Raw genomic sequence first — 27543 nt, forward strand, 5'->3', positions numbered from 1 at the left:
TCTAGATTAGTACCAAAAGCTCCTTAATTCCTGTTTTGGCTCCATCAAGGCATCAAACGTTTTGATCCTCAGTCATTTTAAATTTGAAAATAATAATTCCAAGGGGATCGCTTCTTGGCCTTTTGGCTAAGATCAAGTGTAGTATCTGTTCTTATCAGCTTAATATCTGATGCGTCGTCTATCCGACGACAATATATTAAATGGATTTTTGGCACTAGGAACTGGAATAGGAGCTTGCTCCATCCATTTCACGCATCGACCTGGTATTGCAGTACCTCCAGAAATGGTGCACCATAAAAAAAAAAAAAATTCCAAGGGACCTCCAAGGACTGTCAAGACAGGTAAAATAATACAGAAGCAAACAAAGTGGAACTGGGAGTCACCTTGTTTGTTTACAGAAGAAAAGCTTTAATGAAACAAAGACGAAGCATTGTTCTGCTTTATTTTATGAATACAAGGAAAGTACATCCTTTAACTTAAAGAATCAAAAATCCTCTCTCAGTTGATCTTAACAGTAAGACATACTATATTTCAAATTGGGAGGGCTCCAGTACAGTGTCACAAGCCTGTGCCTCCACATCTTGAAACTCAGAGCTCTTCCAAGCTTCCATGTTGTTCTCTTCCTCAGTTCTGATGAAAGATGGCTACCATAGCCTCAGGAATCATAGACAAAAAAAGGACTATTTATAGACAAAAAGGACATTTCTTATGATTTTTTTTGGGGGGGAGGAGCACAACCTGTGGTATTCAGGGGTTGCTCCTGGCTCTGTGCTCAGATATTACTCCTGGCAGGTTTGGAAGGCCATATGGGATGCTGGGGATTGAACCCAGGTCAGCTGCATGCAAGGCAAATGTCCTACCAGCTGTGCTATCACTTCAACTCCTTCTTTACATTTTTGAGACTAGTAAACCTTTCAAAGGAAAACTATTTTGTCTTTTTGGTTGGAAGTGGCCATAAATACACCTTAATAACAATCTCCCGCAAATACACAAGTCATTATACATATATATATATATATATATATATATATATATATATAATACATAATCATAGAGTCCCATGATTAGCTGTGAGTTCACAAGAGTCACTCTTTGGTTTGGAAGAGTATTATTTCTCACAAGATCATGTGCCCCCAATCCTGAGTCTACCCAGCAGGAAAGCTCTTTTTTGACTAGCAGGAAAGACAACCCTGTATTTTACTGGTACTGTATTTTACAATAGTACTGTATTTTATAATAGTTGAGGCAGTTGCTTTATTTGAGGTACCAAAAATATGCCTCCTCTAATTTGATTATTCTCTTCTTGAGCAAAGGCATCCTTTCTTTCTTTTGATCTCACCTAAGTACTTACTAAAGTTCAAGAATGAGAGAAACAAAATTATAGAAGAAAAATAATCGTGCTTAGCAAAGTTGATAATGATTCAGCTCTCTGCCACTTATTAGTGGGAGGCCTGAAGCAAGCAGCTAACCTACGAATCTCATTCAGTTACACTGATAAATAGATAAAATGAGGATGTTTACTTTATTTTGCAGCGAGAGTTACATTAAAGCATTTATTCATTTATCAAATACCATTTTAGTTCCTCAAGCTTCTTTTGGACCCAGTGACTTGGAACACATAGCAATGAGCAAAAGTCCCTGAGTGTATGAATTGGTGGTAGAAGTGGAAGTTGACATATTTGAGTTGAAAGATGAAAATGTGGAAGGTACCAGAATAAAGCTATCCCAGACACACAGCCTGGTAAGTGCCCAATACATTATTGTTCAGTGAATGTCCAACATAAAGCAGGCATTTTGCAGAGAAAATAAATCATTTTACACACCATCCCGATGTAAATGCAATGTTCAATATACCAATAATGACAGTGCCGGTAAAGTTAGAAAAGGCTACCTGGTCAAAGAAAAATAATACTAACAAATGGACTGAAAGCAATGGTTGCACAGGTTGAGGAGGGGAGGAAGAAATACCAGAAGAAAACAAGGGGGGGGGGCATCTGTTTACCCACCTGACCCAGTGTGCATTCCATTCCACCTAGAAAGTCAGCTTCTTTCAGCCCATTGTGGTTGCTGCTTATGTCATGGACCTCAAACCGAAGACGCTGCACCTCTTCAAAGTAAAAATCCACAGTAAATAGTTTGGAATACACTGGGTTTATGCAAGTGCGAATCACCTCTGTTCTATCCACCTACAAGGAGAGAGGAAGGAAAACATTACCAGGATATTGGGCTTTTCAGTAGGATCTTTTATGCAGATGACTTACAGTTCTTCTATTTTTGAACCACCAAGATAAAGATCTCAAGGAAGTCCCTTTAGAGAATGAGTTATATATTCAGAGACATTCTGGGATATGCTGAAGTTCTATACTTAAAGATTCAGAGCAGGTTGTATTGTTACCAAATAAGGCAACCATCAAGGTTGATTCAGGACTGCAGGAGCCTCAGGTAAGAGAGTCTTGGAGCACATCTGGGCTTTCCTTTAATTTTCACAGAAAGAGGGACTGTTTTTATGTTTGCCCTTTGGACAAAAACTGAATATCTGGTAATAGGATGGTACAATCATTCAATGTTTAAGGATCACTCATTCAGATGACATACTCATTCTCTACTTCCCAGGCACTTCTCTCTCTATGAATTTTCCTGCCTTATCTCAAGAGACATTTTTACAAAAGCCAGTCCATATTCATAGAATAATGAGCTTTAAACCAAGAGAATTGGGACTGAAGATGCAGATGAATGGCAGAGTCCATGTTTCAAATATAGGCGTTCCAAGGTTTGATTCTGGTAGAAAAAAGGGAAGTGTCTTTCCATGTGGACAGAAATATAGAACCTCAGCATATGAGAAAAGATTAAAATTCTTGGTAATTACATCCACAAATGTAGTCATTATTTCTGTACCCAGCCAACTCCTAGATTCACTCTGTTCTCAAAAGAGATATAAACTAAGCCATGAAAAATTATGGATACTATGGCCATACAGCATAAAGCTGGCGATTTTGGGAAGAAAGGACAGGCCAACCTCCTGCCCTAACAAAATCATGCGTGCTGCACCCATCACTCATACTCATCAATTTGCTTATTACTCTGCTTCACCAGTCCTCTATGACACCACAGAGACACCGGTTTGACCAAACTCAAGGTATGTTGGTATTTGGACTGATATCAGTAGGACTTTTGGTGGAGTGAATATGAGCATTCTCCCCATCTCATAATTCTGGAAAACCAGGCAGCTTTGAATTCTTGGACTGTGTAGCTGCAACAACTTCATTTGTTATTTAATACTGTCAGCCCCATGCCAATTTAGATGCCATTGTGTAGTTGAAGTCAATTAATGTTCAGAAACAAATGAAGTAATAGAATTATTAGCTATCCATAAGAGTCTATTAAACCTTCTGACTATGACAGTGATCTCATTAGAGATATAATAATTTTTTACAAATATGCTTGTTGCTGTACTTCTTTTTTCTTCTCTTCCTTCTTTTAAAAATAAAATTGCTCTCCCTTATCTGAAAATAAATGTATTATAATCAACTGATAACTATGTGACATATGCTCTTTAAATAAAGTAAATTAGAAAAAATAAAAAGCCTTATTACTGTTCTGCTTTAATCACTTCAAATGTCACCACTGGCCAATGTCCATCCAATCAATTGCTTTTCTGTTTACTGTTTGATTTCCAAATAAAGGCTCCACATAAAGTTCACATGGGCACCAAACCTCACCCCTTGGACAGACTATTCATGAGGACAGCCACATGTAATACTGGATGGCTTTGTAAAATGGAAATCGCTAATTGTTATTAAAATTAATAAACATTTTTCATGATCAGGACAGATAGCATCTAAGACTGATCCTCAGACCAGTATGAATTCCAAAAACAGGTGGATTCTCAGAAGAGTAGTACAATGACAGGATTTATGCTCCCTATACTAAATGCATTTTAGAAAGATGTATCAAAATATGTGTAAGCTCAGTAATTATGGCAGATGCATTTTTCTTTTTTGGAGATAGAAGCCACTCTCCATCTGTAGCAACTAGAAGAGTTCCCAGAAAGGTACCACTAAAGTTTCACCAGTTACAGAAGGTTAACTATGTGAAAATCACTTGCTTAAGGATGAATGCATTTTATAAATCTAAACAGTCTACATATATTTAGGGGTGCACACTCAGGCTGTGTAGGGGCTATATGTTTATGTTTAGGAGTGACCTATGGAGGTGTTTGGTAGAATATTTGCAGTATCAGTAATTGAACTGGGTTTAGCTATATGCAAAATAAATAAATGCCTTATCTTTTGAACTATGTCTATGACTTCAGACTACGATTTAAAGTATGCAAGCAGTACTTCCGTAAGCCCTGGTAGTTGAAACCATGCCCACAAATGCAGTTACCATGTCTGCATTTGGCCAGTTACATAGACTCAGACTGTTCATGAAAAAGATGTAAACCAAGCCATGGTTTGCTTGGTATAGGTACATAGGCCATATAGCTGAGACTTGGCAATCTTGGGATGAGAGGCATGTCAAAGTCGTGCCTGCTATACCAATCACCAACAAATGCCATCTTGCTAATGGCCCTCCTTCACCATTTATTTATAGCTTACTGCAGAGAAACTGGTCTAACCAAAACTCCATGTATGCCAATATTTGGGGGCAATATCACTAGGACTTTTTCAGAGTGAGTGCGGGCACCCTTTCCCCTTCTCATACATTTGGAAGCCCAGGCAGCTAAAACCACGTCCTACAAAAGCCACAGTATCAGCAACTGTGCTTGGACTTTCTGGGCAATCTCGTTTTTTAAAATACTATCTTGGGGCCCAAGAGATAGCTTGAAGGTAAGGCTTTTGCCTTTCTTGCAGAAGGTTGGTGGTTCAAATGCCAGCATCCCATATGGTCCCCTGAGCCTGCCAGGAGCGATTTCTGAGTGTAGAGCCAGAAGTAACCCCTGAGCACAGCTGGGTGTGACCCAAACCAAACCAAAACAAACAAACAAATACTATCTTCCCATAGGAAGACACCAATTTAGAGACTAATGTGTACCTGAAACCACCTAATGTTCAAAAACGAAGAAGTAACAGAATGATCAACTAGCAACAAGAACTTAATAAACCTACTGACAATGACTTAATGAGCTAATTGTGAGATACAATAATTTCACAAGTTTTCTTGTTACTGTACTTCTCTTTTTTTTTCATTTACTTTTTAATGATTTTGTTCCCATTTATGTGAAACAGATGTATTATGATTAACTGTGTCAACTATATGATACAAGGTCTTGAAATAATGTAAATTATATGTTTTTTAAAATGTGCAACTTAGTAAGTTTTGACATGTGCATATACTTGTGAAACCATCACCACAATTAAGAAAGTAAATTCATGGGGCCAGCGTGGTGATGCTAGAGGTAAGGTGTCTACTTTGCCAGCGCTAGCCTAGGACAGACTGCTGTTCGATCCCCCAGCGTCCCATATGGTCCCCCAAGACAGGAGCGACTCCTGAGTGCATAGCCAGGAGTAACCCCTAAGCGTCACCGGGTGTGGCCCAAAAACCAAAAAAAAAAAAATTCATTTGCCTACCCAATTTCTTCATACCTCTTTGCCACTTGGGCCCCATTTATATTTCAAAAGCATCTGTCCTCAAGTGAACTGTCCTCTCTTCTCCATGGATCAATTTGCAGCCTCTTTAAGATTTATACATTATATATAAACATTTTTTGTCTTTATTCCTTCAGTTAACATAGTTATTCAGAGATTTATTCATCATGGTTGTATATATCACTGACTCAGCCTCTTTATTGCCAGTAGTATTACACTGACAAGCTTTTGGAATACTTCCACTTGGCACTTACAAGTAAAACTGCCATGAATATTTATGTTCAAGCATTTGTAAGGGCATATAGTTTCTCTCTTGGATAAATACTTAAGTGCTAAATAGGTCTGTGTTTAGCTATTTAAATTTCTAATAGGCATGTAGTGGTAACTCATTGTGATTTAAATTTGCATTTTTCTAAAAACTATTAAGGTCGAACATCTTTTCAGACACTAAATCACCATCTGTCTATCTTCCTGGCAAAATGTGTATTTACATCTTTTGACAGGTGCACTTTATGTTTATGCTAGAACTAAGTAAGTACAATTACCATCTCTTCGTCAATGGTAGAGATCATAAAATGTTCTTAACTTCAACCTATTGCTTACAAGAGGGAAGGTTTGGAGCTATAGAATTGAGCTCCTCAAACTGGTACTTTTTAATAGCTTTTCAATATTCATTTAGAGATTGTGGGAGAAACTCATCTCTGAATACAAAATGGATAATTATGTTAAAAAATAAAAAATATATTACAGACAATTTTTGAAATCAAGTAACTTCCAGGGGAACATATTAAACCACTACAATTTAGATATTAAAGTAAATCGTGGAGTCACTAGAAATAAAATTATTCAATTTTTGATTTTCAGTTGCTGTGGCTACTGATTTCAAATGACTAGATTCCAGGGTGGTGGTCTGAGCTATAGATTTAAGAATCTGCAGTTCTCAAAATTGAGGGGCAAGCTTGTAGAGGAGGAAAAAGGAAGAGATGGTGTGAGAGAGGACTATAGGAAAAGGGGCAGAGATGTATTAACCAACATAGCTTTTATTTTAAATTTTATGGAATTTCTCCTTTGATAGGACTAGAACTCTTGGTAATTCAGTGATATGAGGAAGTACATAAGCACCATTTATGAGCACCATTGTGTTATCTATAACCTATTAGATTACATTATTTCTGGCAGCCTGATGACTGGCGATGGAATCAGATAGAGTTCCTGTTCTAGATTCATGAGACATATTTGAGAGCTTTTGCTTTCCATTAACTTATCAGAAACAACCCAAGTGGAAGTTGGCCCTGCATCCTGACACATTGATTTAGCTGTGCTATTGTCATATTGTCAGTATGGGCAGACTTCTTTTCCACAGGGGTCTCTGGGAATACGCCCTATCTGACAAAATGACTCACCATTGATAGTATGTATTATTTTTATTTCTTAAAATTAACTTAAAAATTGGGGGGGCACACATTGTAATGGTCATGGAATAATATTGCCTTTGCACTCAGGCATCATTCCTGAAAGTGCTCATGGCACCATATTGGATGTAGGGGATTAAACCCAGATCAGCTGCATGAAGGCAAGTACCTTACTATATCTCTAGCTCTAATATAAAGAGATTGTTCCAGATCACCCCTGACATGTACTGACTCTCTATGTAATCATGTTCTCTATGAACCAACCTTCAAAATCAACTAAATGGGTAGAGAAACAATGAACCTTCTATAGTTCTCAAAACCATTCACATGAGTGAATTTTTTAGAGAGAAATTGTAATGTACCTCCTGTTTGAAAAAGAACATTCTGTGTAAAGAATCCACAAAGATGTCAATGAGACATCTGCTTACTCAATTGGTCATCCAGTGGAATCATGACCAATGTTGTTTCTCATGTTTCTGGTCAGGCAGGAGCAAGTATAAAAGAAAACAAAACATGTTTCCCTTCATGGGACACCCTCCTGCTTCCAACATAAGGCACTTAACACATGGTTTTCATTCATTCACTTAACGTCTTTATCTTAATTTATTTTAAAATGTAACTTTTCGTGGAGGTAAGTGATCTTCCCAGGAGTGCTCAGGGGCACCTGAGGTCATACCTAGTGACACTGGACCTGGTTGTGCAAACCTTTCTGTCCAGAATTTAGTGAACTCCCTCAGCATTGCTGGATGGAAGGTATACAGTGCTGGGGATTGAAGTCTGGGCCTCATGCAAGCAAGGCATATGGTTCACCACTTTGGCTATCTCCCTGACTCTTAAAATACACTATGTTTTCACACTTTATTAGTTTCAAATTTGTTTATTTTCAAATACAATGGAAAATGTGTATTTCAAATTAGGTTGTAGCACATAACTAGTTAAATATTTTTGATCAGTACTTTTTCTTTTCTGGTGATTCATACCACAATGCTTCATCCTACATCTTACCATTTGTTTCTCTTAATTATACTGATTCTAGGGGCCTGAGTAATAGCGCAGCAGGTAGGGCATTTGCCTTGCATGTGCCCGCCGTGGGTTTGATCCCCAACATTTCATATGATCCCCCAAGCCAGGGGTAATTTATGAGGACAGAGCTAGGAGTAAACCCTGAGTGCTGCTGGGTGATGCCCCCAAAACAAAATATATACATACTATATTAATTAAAATTATTAATACATACATATACATCTATAAGAGCCTGGAATTAAACCTAGGTTTAATGAAATCTAGGTTAGCTGCAAGCAAGGTAAGTGCCCTTCCTGCTCCACCTTGTCTCTGGTTCCAATTTTATGATATTTTTCTGTCTCATTGCTTTGAGAGCCTTCTTATTGAGCCCTTATAAATCGAAGATGCCCTGATCAGCGGGATCCCAAAGAGCTCTTGCCACTTCTTCCATATGAGGCTCCACTGGTAAACTATTAACTAGGAATTAGGCTTTTACCAAATGACCAATCATGGACTTTCCATTTCTACAACTGTGAGCAACACATTATGCTACTTATTAACCATCTAGTCTATATATATTTTGATTTAGCAGCTCACAGACTAAAATACCAGGTGAGTTTTGAAAATCTACCCAGTAATAATAAATATTATTAAGAATATTTTTATGATTTAATAATTATTAATAAAACAGTTGGTAAAAAATAGCCAGTGGTTAAAAAGTCTTAACCAAATGCATAGCTAAGTGGGAAAAACAGTAACATTGTAGTGACAACTGTGACTCAGTCTCAAGGGTCAAGGAGACGAGAAAATGCAAGGTTTTCTGTGGTCAGCACTGTCTCACCTTCACTTTGGGATCAAAAATAAATACATGTATTAGTACCATGTAGTAGTACATTTTAGTACATTTCTGCTTTCTTTGAAACTGCTATTTTGGCTTCTGATCCTTTGACTATAGGAAGTAAAGACTCAGTGAAATAACCACATTATGCCGGAGAGATAGCATGGAGGTAAGGCGTTTACCTTTCATGCAGAAGGTCATCGGTTCGAATCCCGGCATCCCATATGGTCCCCTGTGCCGGCCATGAGCAATATCTGAGCACGGAGCCAGGAAAAACCCCTGAGCACTGCCGGGTGTGACCCAAAAACCACACACACGAAATAACCACATTATGGTGAATTTATTTAGTTGTCTTTTTACACCAAGGACTCCATTAGTGAATAGCACACTTGAAGTTAGTTTAACAGGAATTACTAAATGGGGTGATTGTTATTTTATGTTCCTATATTTTTCTGCTCGGTAATTTTTATAGGAGATGAACCTGATTAGTCTGTTTCATTTGGATTTCTTTATCAGCTTTCCACCTGCACCAATGAGAGATGCCAGTAGAACAAAAGTGGTAGGAAAGAGAGGTTGGCTTTTTCTTGCCCCAGGTCTATCTTCTGCTGCAATTTTGACAGTAATTGTGTCACTTCTCTACCATCCCTCCTAGAAGCTATTGCTGCAAGGTTTTAGTTTCCAGTAACACAGCCTCTAGTAATAAAGTTCTAGGAACACATCCACTAAGCACAGAAGTGTTTGGCTTCCCATTCCTGTTGGTTGCAGATCATCTCAGCATCTCATGTCCATTTCTTCCATCTCTAGTGGCCCTTCATTAACATCTCTTTTATAGGCTAACTGGTTTCAAGTGGATCTTAAAAATGAACCTGTAAAATGATACTGTGAAACCTGAAAAAGCCTTCTGAATCTTAAGATTTTGTGGAATTGTGTCTATCCTGTTAACTGATGATGAATGGGATTATATCGTCTTTTAAACAATAAAATCTGATGATCCAATTGGTTTATGTGATAACATCCTTTAATTCACAGCAGCCTACTCCCCACCAATGTCCAATAATAAATAATAAGGAACAGTAATGAAATACTTAGCACACAACTTTTTATCCCAAACACTTCACATATATCAGTCTATTCAGTCCTCCAAACAACCAAATATTTCCACTATTACTGCTTTGCACTGATCATATTTAGAGTCCAAGAGATAACATAACTATTTTCTGACTTAATAAAGTTTTATTTTTTTAAATACAGAGTTAGGACCTGCTCATGCATATTTTGTTTGTTTGTTTGTTTGTTTTTTGGGTCACACCCAGCTGCACTCAGGGGTTACTTCTGGCTCTATGCTCAGAAATCACACCTGGCAGGCTCGGGGACCATATGGGATGCCAGGATTCGAACCACAAGTCTTCTGCATGCAAGGCAAATGCTCTACCTTCATGGTATCTCTCTGGCCCCTTGCTCATGCATCCTCTCCTGCAGCTGGGGCAACCCCACCTTTGGTGTTTCCGGTGCAAATTACTTGAGCTCTGTATTTTGACATAAGTTTAGTAAGTTCTTTACTAAGGAGCTCCTGAAAGGCCACCATGGCCTTTATTCTCCTGAATATTTAGCTTCATATAACAGCAGAGGTAATATGTTTACAGTTGGGGAATTCTTACAGAGCTAGTCAAACAAAACTAGGTTATTGAACTTGTCCAGAACTTTGTCTTTGGACTACTTGTTCTTTTTTTTCTTGCTTCTGTATCATCTGTTCACTGGATCTTTGTATTTCTTGGCCAATTTCCAGCATATTTTTTTCTGTGTTGTACTAGAGATTTATCTTGAAGCTCAGAGCTTAGTAGCTACAACTACAGCCATGCTAAGATGTTGGAACAAGTTCACATAGCTATTAAGAGGTGGAACTATGTGAGAAATCCTTTCCTCTACAGCCTATTAGTTCTCTTCAAGAGGAATAATTCATTTAGGTGTCATCATAGTTCCAAGCAGGGTGCTTTTTCACCCAATTCCCCAAGATCTCTTTGAGAGGGAAACAATTTTTAATACCCTCAGATGGTTATACACCCTACAGACTTATTTCATTGTGACTAGTGTGACAAGTGTCACATCTTGTGACAAGTGTCCATCTTGTCCATCCCAATCTTCCAACTTTTTCTATACTTCCTATATGACTCTTCAGGCTCCTTCTTGTTTAACTCAAGCCTTTCAAAAATCATTCAGTAGATATTTGGGTGCTCCAATATTAAGAGGAAGAAAAATAGTTTGATAACACCAATGGTATTTTCCAGTCCTGTATCAACAACATTCTAGCCACCATTCCAGCGACAAGCTGGCACATAACTATCAAGAAGCAATCAGAAACTGCCTCCCAAAATTCACTCTCGCCTGTTGAAAGCAGACCATGTCTGGCAGTACGGGGAGTGGTAAAGTGTAGGATTATAGGACAGTCAAGTTGCAGCTCCTTTTAGATAATTCCTCAGATGAAAGTTGTAAAGCAATTTGCACTTCACTTAGATGTTTGTTATCAGCAGGATGGCCCTATCTTCTCATCTCTCCAACACAACTATGCACTCCTCTGGAAAGGGCAACCAAGATTGGGGAGACTAAGTTTTCTTCTTAATTGTTGTTTGAGAAAAAGAGAAAAGATTCACAACAAGATGTGATAGACACATCTCAAGGTCCTTGTACTTCCCAGTCATCCACTAGATCAAGACGGTAGACTTGCCAAAGCCTATTAATCTTTACTTACAAGGGAGTCCATGTACTGACTTACTGCTATAACAGTTGTTCTATGACCAGGGCTCAAATTCCTAGTGTTCCAAATCCACCACATCCTCATCTTGACCTTTTTAGAACCAAATATTTAGGGTCATAGAAATAGTACAAGGTTAAGGAACATTCCTTATATATATTTAAATCCCAAGCTTCTTAGGGTACAGCCTTAGAATTTTTTTGAATACCACTGGTGTGGCATGAGTAGTTCTCAGTACTACAGCGTGAGATTGGCAGCACATATTTGGGCTCCTGCATGGAACCCACTTATTAGTTGTTCAAGAATCAATAAGAGGAGAACTTCATCATGGACCTATGAAAAGAAAAAAGGAAAGAAGGGTAAAAGAAGAAAGGAAGAAAGGAAAGAAGGTGGGAAGGAAGGGAAGAAGGGAAGAAGGAAAGAAGGAAGGAAGGAAGGAAGGAAGGAAGGAAGGAAGGAAGGAAGGAAGGAAGGAAGAAGGAAAGAAGGGAAAAAGAGCCCCTAAACTAAAATGGAGTCTTCAAAATTTAATATAAGAAAAACCCGTCCTTCTCTGTTCACCCATTTTCCCCCCACAGGATAAATAAGGAGGTGCTGACCTCTCTGGACACACTGCTCTCATGAATGAGAATGTTGTGGAGAAAGTATCTCACATTTTTAAATTTTACAAAGTTTGCGACTGACAATCAAATCATCCTGCTGGAGTTTGATAGATATGAATAGGGTGAAGGAGGCATGCAAATATATCCAAGGTTCTTCACATTTAATGAGAAGACTGATCAACCAACTGTATCTTCCCCAAGTAGAGGAGGGTGTGAGATAGCTGAAATGTTGCACAGTTGTCATTCTATTTCTATTAGATCACTGAGCAGTAGTAAAAGGTACTTTGATATAAAAACGACGTTCTCAAATTCCTGGAGCTACTAACTTGTAGGTTTGTTGTAGAGTAAGAGAGTTCCTTAATGCCTGGAACAGAGTTCTGCTTCACTGCACCATACTGTGAGTCATGACTTCCTATTGAGCTACATAGGGGCTGATGGGGTAATGTTCCAGCCCCAAAGTTCAGTATACCTATACATATTCACCTTCAATCTGTAGTCTTGTGGACTAGTCTCTTACAACATTTGAGCCCCTAAAGCAGGGCAACACTCTGATAAGTCAGGCCAGGGTGTGAGCTAGCTAAGATACCTCCTTACACAGACATCATTTAGAAGATCCCTCAGCTAGATAAACTGGCAGGGTACCAGAAGGCAGTGCATGGCTAAAATCCCCTGCCTATCCTTTAAAGCAAACGATTCACATTCAGAAGCAGACTTTTTGAAGTGAGCCGTTCAATATACTAGGTCTACAATTACTTATTAGAAATAAAAATGTATAGTCAAAGGAGTTTGAGAGTTGTATCTACTAAAACCCTTTCCCCAGAAAGCAGTCAAGCAGAACCTTGATTAAGGGCTCTGGCACTCTAACACATGTATTATCTTGCCCAATATTCTCTAAATTTATTTAACCTTCCACTTTCCCCTTATGAAATACATATCAGTAGTCAACAAAAACATTCTACAGTTTACCTGAAAATGTTAAGAAAATGGGCATCTTTTTATTTCTTTAATAGAGAAAGAGTTAAAAAGTCATGCTGGCACCTTAATAAAGGAACTAATGAGCAGCCCCTTTGGATGCATTTTGTATTCTGCATAACTTTGAGGGGCCCTGCCCTATTCCTCTAGCTTAGCCAGTTTTCTTCATTAACATATTGAACTTCCATATAACGTCAAACCCAAGTGACTACAAATTTGAATTCTCCAGAAACCTGAGCCAAGAAACAAGAAGACAGAGTAGTAGAGATCATCAGATACTGTTTCCGTCTGGAGTGGGATTTGCTATGTTTGTACCATAATGGAGGTAGACTATAGCTTTTATCATTTTGGGGACAAACCTGCAATTATGCCCATTTAACAGTCACTAGCTAGTCATAGTATTAAGAATGGGCTATGGCATCTTCTTCTAGACTATGTGCTAAGTTTCTTATAATCACTCTCTTTTTGAAGCTATACAGCAGCCCTTCTATTTTGGCAACCTTGCCAACATAGATTGTAACCATAAGAGGGTTCAAGAAAGGTAAATCTTAAATATATTGCTTTTTTGGTAACAATGATTTAAGTGCCTGACCTTGGCTCCCTATAGGGCTTTTTTTTTCCTTCTAAAAGCAACCCAAAACCTTTTTCTTGGGTCTCACTCAGCAAAAGTGACCTCTGCAATACTTCTGATCTTCAATTTGGATTCTCTTCTATGCAACCTTTAGTTCTTGCAAGGAAGAGTAAATTTAACACATGTGATTTTCACAGTACCAGAGTCAGGTGCTAAGAATTTGGCATTCAAATAGATACATCACATCTTCTCAAAGGTCTCATTTATTCTGTAGAAAGCCTATTTGTGCATCCAAAGAAGGATGCTCTGGGCATTGACGGTTATTGGCAACACTTTGAGGGTGGCGTGCAAGATAGATATTCCTGCCCCAAATGCAAAAGAAAGAGAATTTCACGTAAAAAAATTCTCTAAAAAGCATTTTTAGACATATAATAAGTGTGACAAAGGACTCCTCATAAGTTTTGTAAGTTTTTTTTATATACATTTTATCTGATTTGGCAGCAGTTCTGAGTGTTTTCAAAATGTGTATAGCAGGACACCAAGCTTTTAGAACTAGCAGGCTGAGGCCCAAATGAAACAGGCTTTAACTCTAGATAGAGAAAAAATAATTTTTATAATCAGAAAAATCTGAAGACAAAATTAGATTTCTTCCAGCAGGAATGAAGGGGAGATATAAACAACTGATAAGGGAAAGTTAAGGAAAGGAATTATTCCTAAGATTTCTCTCAAGTCCAGAATATAATTCTGTTTGACTCAAATATGGATTATTTTTAATCCTGTCATCATGAACTGAGAAAGGGAGTTTACAATTACCTAGCAATAAGTTTTGTGGTTATGGATTATGATGGACATTTCCAGTTCTCTGATTCCCCTGATCCCAGGTGAAGTCTGGTTTATTTGGTCTAGTACATAGACACAGACACACACATCAGAGTACATATAGTAGTCATGCCATTTCATTTTTTTATTTGATGCATTGACAACTGGGGCTGTTGAATATTTCAGGAACACTCACCAGCAAATTCTGAATTAGAGCGAAGTCACCTGAATGATGCTTTTTATAGACAACCTAAATCTTTCAGAGCTCAGACTCCACCCCAATAACCTTTTATACCCTTTCCTTCTACCCTGGGTCACTGTTTCTCATTGAACCTAGATAGACAACAAAGGTATGCCCTAATCTCTGATGACAGAATTTTACTAATGGGCCAATCCTAAATCAGCCTATCATCCATACTCACTAAAAACACAATAAAGGCTGCCACTTAGCTGCCTTGACCCTGTAGCTCTTGACAACTCCCAGAAGTTTTCTTTGCATTGCTAGTGTGCCTCCTGTTCCTAAGGAATCCTGAGCTTAATACGCTAAACAGAAAGGGATGAATTCAATGAAACCAAAATCTGAAGAAAGGAGGATTTGTGGTTTTAATGACAAACAAGGTGGAATTTAAGTTTAAAGCTCTTAACAGGATAAGTAGAGGATCTACATGTTTGTGTGTTGTATAGTTTCAGAAAAGATGTTCACACCTGAAAGCACAATGTTGTGTTCATCCCATTACAAAACAAACCTTAAGTTTGGAATGCCATGAAAACTCAATATGGGAGAACTGTTTCAGAACAGACAGATTTATTAAGCACACAATAAAGATACAGAGCAAAAGTTACCATATACAAAAGAAGTATGAGTGTACATATATATTTATATATGCATATCTGCATAAATGAAAATGCAAATGGTTGTAGCATATATGCATCTCTTACATAGTTACATATGCATATCCTTATCCTCAATGGCTGAGTCCTTTTCTTTGTTTGTTATGGAACATTTATGTAAATTGGTTTTATAATTGGCCACCAACTGAACTTTAACAAAATTTAAACAATAGAGTTTGATAGGATATGTTTATGAAACAAAGCTTAATAAGAATAGAAATAAAGAATCAATGTGACCAAATGTCATACTCTTTGAAATTTTAAAATAAAATATATAAATAATTTTTATGTTTAGAAGAAAAAAGATAAGGATCTAAAAATAACTTCAGTGAGTATTTATCACAGAAACATGTAGAACTTTGAATATTCTTCTATTTGAAAGATGGATAGCCTAAACCAGGGGTCTCAAACTCCTGGGGGCCGCAGGAGGCAAAGTCGGGGTGATCCTTGAGTGCAAAGTCCGTAGTAAGCCTTGAACATTGGGGGGTGTGACCCAAACAACTAAAACAAAACAAAACAAAAAAAGATTCCTGTAGGGCAGTGCCACAAAATGTTGTACAGAGGGCCGTTTGCAGCCCGCGAGCCACGAGTTTGAGACCCTTGGCCTAAACTGTTTTTACTACTATAATATGTACATATATATTTATATATACATATATATATATAAGTTGCAGAAATATTGTATGCCTATGCTGGAAACAGGAGTGGAGGGAAGCAACACTGGTGGTGGGAATGGGCCTGATTCATTGTCACTATGTACCTTAAATATTACTGTGAAAGATTTGTAATTAACTTTGGTCACAATAAAAATTATAAAAAAATTGTATGCCTGAAATCCACTCATGAATAACTTTCTAATTTAATGTTGACTAAATAAAAAATTAATATTTTAAAAGCTAATACTCATCTTTTTCAAAGTGTTTTTAATACTAAAGATTACAAAATAAAAATATAGAAAGTTGCTATTTTTCTGTTTTTGTTTTGCATTTTAGGTCACACCAAATAGTGCTCAGGGTTTATTCTAGCTCTAGGCTCAGAGGTCACTCCAGATGAAAGTCTGGAGATTATATAAACTGACAGAAATTGAACCTGGATTAGCTTCATGCAAGGTAAATATTTGCCTTCATGCTTGTATTATTTCTCCAACCCTGTGTTATTTCTTATTTAAGAAACTAGGAAAATACTAAATAAGAAGAAACTAAGGGGAAGAGTTAATTAAAACAATAGTTTACAGAAACATTACAAAAGACAAAGAAAAATGGAATAATTATACTTGGGAAATGGTTCTTCAAAAAATATTTTTTTAAAAAATGTTCAACACCGGAGCTGGAGTGTTGGTGCAGGGCATAAGGCATCTACCTTGTACATGCTAGCCTAGGACAGACCACGGTTCGATCCCCTGGCGTCCCATATGGTTCCCCAAACCAGAAGCAATTTCTGACCGCATAGCCAGGAGTAACCCTTGAGCGTCACCGTGTGTGGCCCAAAACCCCCCCAAAATCCAACACCTAGTAGTGTGATTATAGATTAAAGTATAATGCCAGATACTAGTGATTAATAATTAATGAATGAATAAACACAGGATTGAAAACTATTACCAACTATTTCCTCAAAGGAGAATTTTATTTCTTTCTTTTTATTTTCTTTTTATTTCTTTTTTTTTGGAACACATCAGTAGTGCTCAGGGGTTACTTCTTGCTGTGCACTCAAGAATCACTCCTTGCAGTGCCTTGGGGGGGGCATATGTGATGCTGGTATTTCAACCTGAGTTGGCCATATATAAGGCAAAAGTCCTGCCTGCTATACTTTCTCTCTAAACCCAAGAAGATGTTTTTTTTTTTTAAAAAAAAAAACTATAACTATTTTAACCTATCTATACAGTATGGAACACAGGTCAAACAATAGTAGATGAGTTTGCAAAAATGAGATTTGCCACTGATAGAGTGCTAAGACCAGATAGGTTAACAGCTGAGTACCAACCCTTTCTAGACTAGATAATTACAATGCTACTTCAATTGTTCAAGGACATGAAAAAAAGTTAGACAGCACCCCAATTAATTTCACCAAACAACATAAATTTAAGACAAAAATCTAATCAGGATAGAAGAAAAGGGCATTGACTCAGTGATAGAGTGCGTGCTTTGCATGAAGTCCTGGGTTTGATCCTTGGCACTGTAAAGAAAAATAGAATAATAGAAAAATAGAGAATCAAACTTTTTAAAATGGGGTTACATGAAATTAAAGAGTTTCTGACTGGCAAAAAAGAAAAATCACAGGCTAAAACTGAAAGGCAACAGACTAAATAGAAGGAAATATTTGTACTCAGCACATAAGATAAAGGGTTGATATCAAGGATATATAAGGTATTCACAAAGATTAACAACAACAAAAATCTAAAAATCCTATCAAAATGGAGGGGGGGGGAAATGAATAGTCACTTCTCTGAGGAAGACAGATGGAGGGCTAATAGGCATATGAAAATATGCTTCATAGCAAATCAATATAACAATTGAATATCATTTCACACCAGTGAAAATGACACAAAAATTACTGGAAACAATTTGAGTTGGTGGGTATGTGGTGAAAGGGAACGGTCATCTATTGCTCGTGGGAATGTTGTCTGGTTCAATCCCTATGAAAAACAGTTTGAAGATTTCTCAGTAAATTCAGAATTGAGCTTCCATATGACCAACTTTGGGTATCTACCTCCAGGACACAAAAACATACATTCAGATGAACAAATGCACATAATTATTCATTGCAATACTGAGTAGAATAGCTAAGAGATGGAATCAATCTAGGAGTCAGCTGACAGATAAGTGGATCATAAAGATTTGGTATATATACTCAATGGAATAGTATTCAAATATACTATGAAGGATGAAATAACACAATGTGTTGCAGCCTGGACAGAACTGGAGGATGTTCTAAGTATACAAGAAGAATGACAAATACAGGATGATTTTACTTATCTGTGGTGCACAGAATAACTGAATGAGGGAATACAAGGTATATTAAATGAGAATGACTCCATCACACTTGATTCCAGTGTACTTGGAGGAGAAAGCTAGAGAGGGGAAGAAATCTAAGGGGTAGAAAAAGTAGATAAGGAAAAACAAGGGGCAGAGTTCAAAGGCTCTGGATATATAGGTAGATAGGAGTACAAAGGAGTACTGGGTACATAGGAGAGGAGAATATATATTATATATTATGTATTTATAATATATAGTATATACATTATATTTTATATAAATATATTTTGTATTCTATATATATTAATTATTGCACACATAACACCACAGAGTCAACAACACTGAAAGCAGGAGATTGAAACTATAGCAATCAAACTCAAAATGTGCCTTTAAAGAAGGCAGGCAGTATGTGTAGTGGGACAGACTGTGAAAGGGAACTTGGGGATAACAGGTAGAAAGATGCTGAGAGTGGGACTGGAGCTGAAACACTGTACATCTGAAACTTAACTATGAATAGCTTTGTAAATTACAGGGCCTTAAAAAAAGTTAAAAATTAAAAAAGAAGAGAAAATATTGAGGTACACACATCTCCATTTAGAAATATAAACAAGAAAATTCTAAATAAAAACTGACAAAATAATTCAGCACTATAGATCAAAATACACTGGAGCCAAATACAGTTTATTTTAACTATGCAAATGCATTTAAATATAGGAAAATCTATCTATGTAGCCATATGAATACATTAAAGAAAGAAAATCATATGCATGCAACTGAAAATAGCACCAAGTAAAACAAGAATGGGAAGTATTTAAATAATTAGATGCAAATAAAATCTAAATAGAAATAGATATAATAATAAAACAATGTATATTACAAGAAGTAATTAGAGAAGTATTTTTATTAATTTTATTCAATCTGTACAAAATGTTTTAAAACAACATGAGGAAATTAAACAATTGGCAGATACACTGAAAAATAAAATTTTAATGGCCCCATTTTCTGCTAATATCATTATATGATTGCAAAGTCTCTAATAAATTACAAAGTCTAATACAATCTGCCAGCATGATAAAATAATTCAATGAGGTATCTGATATTAAAACAAGAATTAGATACAGAAAATTAAATTATTGAGTTTTCTTTAACAGTAAGTACACAAAAATCAAAATATGAGAAAAATAAAAATGATTACTTTTTTGGTTTATTTTTTGGGTCACAACAGACTATGCTCAGGACTTATTCCTGGCTTTACAAATAGGAATTCACTCCTGGTGGGTGCTGGGGACTATGTGCAGTGTTGGTGATTGAATCTGGGTCAGCTACCTATAAGGCAAGCACCCTACTTACTATACACTACAATTCCCAGTAAATTAAAAAATCTTATAACTAAGTTTATTAAGATAAGTTTTTGTACTTTAAGTTAATTGTTGACTCACATGGCAATTGGAAAAAATAACACAAATAAATCCTTTGTATCAGTTACCAGGTTTCTCCTACAGTAGCAACTTACAAAATTATAGCACAATATCAAAAGTAGGATATTGACACAGGTAAGACATTTCCTTCCAATACAATGATCTCTTTCATAGCCACATGTACCTCATCTATTTCCATTCTTTCTTCCCTGCTGACATTCATTAATTTGTTTTCCATTTTCATCATTTTGTCAACTCAAAAGTGTTCTCTTATTATACTCATAGAGTGTTATGCTTATAGGATTGCCTTTCTTTTTTAAGGCAGCACAAATTTCTAAAATTTAGCATTGTATTTTAGAAACCAATATTAGCTGTCTCTCCCTACTCTTTTAAGTAGAATTTCATCAACGAGTGGATTCACTATAAAGGACATCAGGGTTATTTTCATTTTGGGATTATTACAGAAAAAAAACTGTTATAAGCACTTTTTTTTTTGAGTGTGTGAATATATATATATATATTCTCATTTCTCTGGGAAAAAAATGCCCAGGAGAGCAATACTGGGTTGGGTAGTACTTGCATATTAATTTAGAAAAAAATTGTAAAACAATTTTCCAGGAAATTTTTATTATTTAATCTTCCCATTAGCATCTAATTTCTCCATTAGATCTAATTTCTCCATTCTTTGAACATTTGTTTTGATTATTTTTTAAGTTAGCTGTCAGATCATTTCTGATGTTATATAGTGATATCTCATTGTGGTTTTAGTTTGCAATTCCTTAATATGTTATTGATACCAAATATCCTATCATACTTATTGCATGTCCTATAAGCTAAAATGACTCCAGATCCTTAGCCAGTTCGCAATTGGACTGCTTTTATTGTTGAGCTTTGATATTTAAAAATATAGGCAACAACCTAGCTCTTGTGGGATATATCACTTACAAGTACTTTGTTACAGTCTATAGTTTGTATCCTTGCTTTCTGAAAAGGGATTTCATAATTTTTTTGCTGGTAGATTTATGGTAGTATGGGGGTACAGGATGCCATGTCAGAACTGAACCTAAGATCTCATTCATCCACCACATGAGTTCTACCACTTAAACCTCATTCACTACTCATATAAAGTTTTTAAAAGCAGTCTAAATTAGTAGCTTTTTCTTTTAATGACTGATTTTGTTTTTATCATAAGGTATGAAATGTAATTGCAGAGTACAGAGCCAGAAATAACTCTTGAGCACTGCCAGATGCGGTCCCAATTTTAAAACAAACAACACAAAATTCAGTGGTTGCAGCTTAGATCTCATGTTTCAGTGTTGTTGAGTTTGCACTTTGGACATATGTCTGTATTTCTGTTCTACATCATCAGTATACCTGAAGCTCCAACTCCTCTACAGTTCCTCCATTACTTCCCTTTCTCATCTTCCTCTCCCCTTTGATTTTTATTACCTTCTCTGTCCTTTACCCTAAACTCTGGGGTCAGGGGTTATCTAGGTGATTCCCCATATATTCATCCAGAGATAAGTAAGATATTTATGTGTTAGTCTTTCCTTTTCTGGTCTACTTTATTCAACATATCTCCCAGTTGCTAGCAGGATGTAGCAAATTGCAGGATTTCACCATTCTTTGTAGATGCTATTCCATTATATGTATATAAACACACACACACACACACACACACACACACACACATATATACACACACACACACACAACATCTTCATAATCCATTCACTGCTGCTGGATACATAAGTTGATTCCATATTTTGACTACTTAAGTGCAGCAATGAATAATGCTGTGCATACATACTTTTAAAAGTATGTTTTTCTTAAAATATTTGATAAGGCCAGTCCTGATAGTCTGCCTCCTGTGGCATTTCAGGTCATTTCAGGTCTGTGTCTGGGCAGAGACAGATATCCTCCAGTTCCTCCCATTAACTCTTCTTTTCCCAAACTACGTGAATGCACTAGCATCTGCATGAAACATTTCAATTTATATCATATAGTTCCAGGCAGATTGGATTTAGTACTTCTTTCTCTTAGAAAATATACAACTCAAACCCCAGCTGAAAAATCAATCAACTAGTTTCAAAATATATATATTGGTTTTGGGGCCACACCCAGTGACACTCGGTTACTCCTGGCTCTGTGCTCAGAAATAGCTCCTGGTAGGCACCGTATGGGGGAACCTTATGAGATACTGGGATTTGAACCGCCATCTATCCTGGATTGGTTACGCACAAGGCAAACGCCCTACTGCTGTGCTATAGCTCAGGCCCTACTCTACTTTTTACAACAAAACAATTGTAAATATTTCTTCAATGTACACTTTTACAATAACATCAGAGTAATAATCATTTATTGAACTGTCAAACATAGGTAGGATTCAAGAAGATAAAAGAAGCCTATTGTATTTCATGGTTCCCTATTGCTATTTGATCTCCAACTTTGCACCCAAAGTCAAGAAAGTCCTTGTGATTATTGAATGTGAATAAAACATCTGACACTCCATCTGTTCTGCACACTCAATGGTGTGGCGGTAACCCTCATTTCACTAGGAACAATTAAAGTCCTGACTCTACACAGGTTTCTCTAGTGTCATCCTAGTAAGAAGGGAAAGGAAGCCTTGTTACTACTCACACTTACCATGTGACTTCTAATCCCACTCAAGGATAGAACATTTTTCCTTCAAATAACACACAACAATTTCCAACAAATTAGTATAGACATTTAGTTCAGTTTAAGAAAATATCAGGAGACTTTGGGAAAACTGACACAATGACTATAAAGTTTATATTAAAAAACTGCATGAATTTAATCCCATAAATAAGAAAATAAAATACTTGTAAGAAAATAATTTCCTTTACCAGGTATCAGAGTATATAACAAAGCTAGTACTCATCAGATAAACATGTTCTTGGTATCATAATCAAATAGATCAATGTAACAGAATAAAATTTCGCAAAAAATTTTCAGCCCTTAAAATATTATGTCATAAGTCAGTGGCAAGAAAAGTGTCATGTAATAAATCCATAAGTGTCTTAACAACTGAGCAAAAAAAATTAGACTTTTATTTATTTCATATTAAACATTTTAAAGCATGTTTCAAGATAGTAAATTATCTCTCTTTTATGGGGGGTCCATTCCTGTCTCTGTGCTCATAGATAACTCCTGTTAGCTCAGGGAACTATATGAGGTGCTGGATATCAAATATAGGTTGACAGCACATGAGGCAAGCATTTTATCTATTGTACTACCTCTAAATTATTAATTGTAATAAAAATCAAAACACTAAAAGTATTTCATGTTCTCTGTAATTTAAGAGTGTAATTTAGGGGAGAAGAAATCATCCTTAACTACATCTAGAAGTGATGACTCTAGTAAACATTTTCAGATGATAAAAATTAATGCCGGTAGTGAGTAATGGTAAACTATTAAGAAAGCCAAACATGGAGCTAAAGAGATAGTGCAGCAGGTAAGGGGATTGCCAACCCAAAATTCTATCTCCAGCACCACCTATGGTCCCCTCAGCATTGCAGAAGTGCTCCCTAAACAGAATCAGGAGTGAGGTCCAAGCACTACCAAATGTGGCCCTAAAATAAAGCAAACAAAGACAGTGAAAGAAAGTCAAATATGGTGTATGGCAATGGGCAAGGTTCAGTTTAAGAAATAAATTTGTTCAATTTGCGTTTTTTTTGAAAAATATCAATATTGTTTTCCAGAAAGGCTGGACTAGACGCCATTCCCACCAGCAGTGAATAAGAGTTCATTTTCCCACGTCCTTGCCAGAACTGGTAGTTCTTGTTCTTTGTGATGTGTGCCGGTCTCTGTGTCATAAGATGGTACCTCGTTGTTGTTTTGATTTGCATCTCCCTGATGATTAGTGATGTGGAGCATTTTTCATGTATCATTTGGCCATGTGTATTTCTTCTGTGGCTGACCTTTTTAACCCAATCAATGTTTTCTTTGAGGTGCAGAAGCTTCTCAGTTTGATGTAATCCTATTTGATCATCTCTCCTTTCACTTGTTTGGACAGTGGTGTTGCTCCTTGAAGATATCTTTAGTCTCAATGTCACAGAGTGTCTAAGTTTTCTTCTATATAACATAGTTTCAGATTTGATATCAAGGTCTTTAATTCATTTTGATTTGACCTTTGTGCATGGTGTTTGATAGAGGTCCAAGTTTGCTTTTTGCACGTGGCTGACCAGTTGCTCCAACACAATTTGTTGAAGAGAGTTTCCTTATTCTTATTTTTTTATTAAATATATCTTTTATTTAAGTAACATGATCATATTTGGGTTACAGTCATAACTTCACCAGTGCAACATTACCCCCTCCCCCCTTCCCATCCCCTACCTGTATTTGAGACAGGCATTCTACTACAGTAATTTGTTTTTTAAGTTCAGTAAGTTGTATTTTTTTCCTTAAAGGATAAGAGTAAAAAAAAATAGTAAAGGTGTGATAGTGGCAATTGCCAATGTTTGCATAGGTCCAGAAAAATGAAGAAAATGGAAAAAAAGTCCTTGACCTGATTACAAAAAGGCCTCACCCCAGAAGTTTATTGGCATAAGACAGACTCGGGTTCCAGACATACCAGTCTATCCAACTCTGGTCATTCTCAAGGTCCCGGTGAAACTTTTGCACACTGTAGCTATAGTTGGTATCAGACTTTTATATTTAAAGACTCTGGCTTCTGTGCATTTCTTTCGTCGATGTCAGGCTGATGTGGAGCACCCTCTAGTTTCAGCATATCATTAAATGCAGAGCGATCTGCCCTGCATACAGACTGTTGCTGAGTCGCCTGGGTGTTGGGAGTACTCTTTGGAGTAAGTCAATGCCAAAGCAGTGGTAGGTCTTCTCTGGTAGAGGCTTGGATCCTGGGAATGTTAAAGACAATTGTGGTTGTTTCCATAGTTCAGGTGTGTGTGGGTGATGCCCATTCTTCTGAGACCTGAGCCAAATCATTATGCCAATGTTCAGGATAAAGGCCTAATTACATTACCAAATTTGTGTTCCCATAAAGAGTTTCCTTATTCTATTTTTGTTTCTTGCCCCTTTATCAAAGATTAATTTATTGTATGTCTAAAGAACATTCTCTGAATATTCAAGTCTATTTCATTGCTCTGAGGGTCTGTCTTTATTTCAATGATATTGGAATTGTACTATCACTTTGTAGTACAATTTAAAGTTGGGGAAAGTGATGCCTCCCATCTCCTTTTTCCTAAGGGTTGCTTTAGCTATTCATGGGCATTTATTATTTCAAATGAAGTTCAAGAGTGTTTAATCCATTTCTTTGAAGAACATTGTGGGTATCCATAGAGGTACTGCATTAAATATGTACAATTCTTTGAAGAGTGTTGCCATTTTAATAATGTAAATTTTTCCAATCTATGAACAGGGTATGTGTCTATGTTTACTTGAGTCTTCTTATTTCTTGAAGCAGTGTTTTGTAGTTTCTTTGTATAGGCCCTTCACCTCTTCAGTTTCGTTGACTCCAAGGTATTTGAGTTTTTGTGAATGACATTTTTTTGTAATGCCCATTTCTTCTCTGTTTTGTGTATAAGAAGGCCATTGATTTTTTTGTGTTAATTTTGTAGTCTGCCTACAATACCACTCCTAGGGATATAGCCTAGGAACACAAAAGCACAATACAAAAATGCCCTTTTCATGCCTATATTCATTGCAGTGCTATTTACAATATCCAGAAACTGTAAACAACCCAGATGCCTGACAACATAATAGTTTCTAAAGAAACTCTGGTACATATACATAATGGAATACTATGTAGCCATCAGGAAAAATAATGTCATGACATTTTCCTATACATAGGTAGACATGGAAACTATTATGCTGAGTGAGAAAAGTCAGAGGGAGAGAAACAGACACAAAATAATCAGACAGTATGGTAATAATACCCAGACACAATAGAGACGAGATCTGGAAGGACCAGCTCACAATATGAAGCTTATCACAATGAGTGGCAAGCACGGTTAGAGAAATAACTCATTAATAATGATCATGACAATGGTAATGAGTAAGAGAAATAGAATGCCTGTCTCAAAGTCAGGCAGGAGGTAGAGAAGTAGCAAGATTGGGAGCACTGGTGGTGGGAAAGTTGCACTGGTGACGATGAAAGAGTGTACTTTTTATAACTGAAACCCAACTATACACATGTTTGTAATCATGGTGCTTAAATAAAGATATATGAAAAATAAAATAAATAAAAAATAAAATAAAAAAGCAAGTCAAACAATCTAACAGAAAAAAATAGCAAAGGTCATGAAAAGGCAATTTGAAAAGTGAAAATCCAAATGGACTACACACTTTACAATGTTCAAATTCACTAGTGTCAAATGAGAAGTAAATCAGAATTTCAAATAGATATGATTCCCACAAGACTGTCTAAAATTCAAGAGTGATAATATTTATCTACTGAAGATAAGGCATCAAGAAATCTTTAGTTTGTTGCTCTGAGAATATAAAAATTATATCAATTGGGGAAAACTTTTTATAAGCCTCTATTTAAAGAAATTTAATGTGAACTTATCCTTCAGTGTAACAACTCCATACTTGAGAACAAATCTCTTAGAATCAAGCTCACTTTTTTGTGAGAAAATATGAAGTGTAGTAATGTTTTCAAATCGGACAAACTCTAGACTTAATAATATCTTTATAAAAAAGAAATAATGTTTAGGCCAAGGGAATTCTTTTTCAAATGACTCCAATGTTTTCTGTGCCTATGCAGGAAGGGGGAAAGAGAGAGAGAGAGAGAGAGAGAGAGAGAGAGAGAGAGAGAGAGAGAGAGAGACAAAAAGCATAAAATAATCCTTTTTTAAAAAATATCTATCTAGCTAGCTTTTGTCGATTACTTTGATTTGGTGTGGATATTGAACTCATTGTCTTCATTTTTATTTTTTATTTTTTCTTTCTTCTTTTCTCTTCTTCCATTCTGTGCTCTGTCATGTTTTTTAATCTCAAGTCCATGGCAAGTATGTGGTGCCTATCTTTATTGCTGTAGTGCTCACTGGATATTTTATTCGGTACTTCTTATACTGATGTGGTGTTCCACCTTCTTTTTCCCCTTCATCTCTCAAACCGAGGATGAGAGCCTCTAGATGGGCTCTGCCCATTTTTGGCATATTTGATTTTTACCCCATTTTATTACTTTTCTCTTCTTCAAACAAAACCACATAACCTTAACTATCTAGTCCCGCCTCCCAATTAGAGGGGGATATAATGGAGGTATCATGACCAAACAGTTAAAAGATCACTAAGTAGTAAGCTAGGCACAAAGGGGACCACTCATTCTAGCAGCCCCGGGGGTGAGGGTGGAGGCTATGGGAGGCAGGATGGGAGCGGAGGTGGAGGGAGGACAATTCGGTGGTGGGAATTCCCCTGATTCAATGTTAATTTGTACCTAAAATATTGCTGTGAACGATATGTAAGCCACTATGAGCAAAATAAAAATTATATATATAAAAAGAAATAATGTCCAAACTGTGGTTCTTCTATCACGTGATATGATGCAGCCATTTAAATAAATAAATTCTATTAATTAACTTGGGGGAATTTTTACAAGTTATTTGTATATTTGTATTTTCAAGTTATAAATCACTATAAATGACTGCTATTATTATTTGGGGGGTTGGATCGCATGTGGCCAAGCTTAGGGGTTACTTATGATTCTATGCTTAGAGAACATTTCTGGT

General features: G+C 36.5%; 1 protein-coding gene and 1 non-coding gene across 3 annotated transcripts in view; one reads left to right on the top strand and one right to left on the bottom strand.

Moving 5' to 3' along the window:
- CPNE4 (copine 4) overlaps positions 1-27543 on the bottom strand; it is a 483892-nt gene that overhangs the window by 155519 nt on the left and 300830 nt on the right. For both annotated transcript variants that reach the window (XM_049766524.1, XM_049766523.1), the window contains exon 3: positions 2007-2186. In XM_049766524.1, coding sequence (XP_049622481.1) covers positions 2007-2186 — 180 coding nt within the window. The remainder of the gene's footprint in view (positions 1-2006; positions 2187-27543) is intronic.
- LOC125998518 (U2 spliceosomal RNA) lies at positions 107-297 on the top strand. Its single transcript, XR_007492067.1, has one exon. It is a non-coding gene; the product is annotated as a U2 spliceosomal RNA (small nuclear RNA).

Source organism: Suncus etruscus, chromosome 20 (assembly GCF_024139225.1).
Source record: "Suncus etruscus isolate mSunEtr1 chromosome 20, mSunEtr1.pri.cur, whole genome shotgun sequence".
Classification (NCBI taxonomy): domain Eukaryota; kingdom Metazoa; phylum Chordata; class Mammalia; order Eulipotyphla; family Soricidae; genus Suncus; species Suncus etruscus.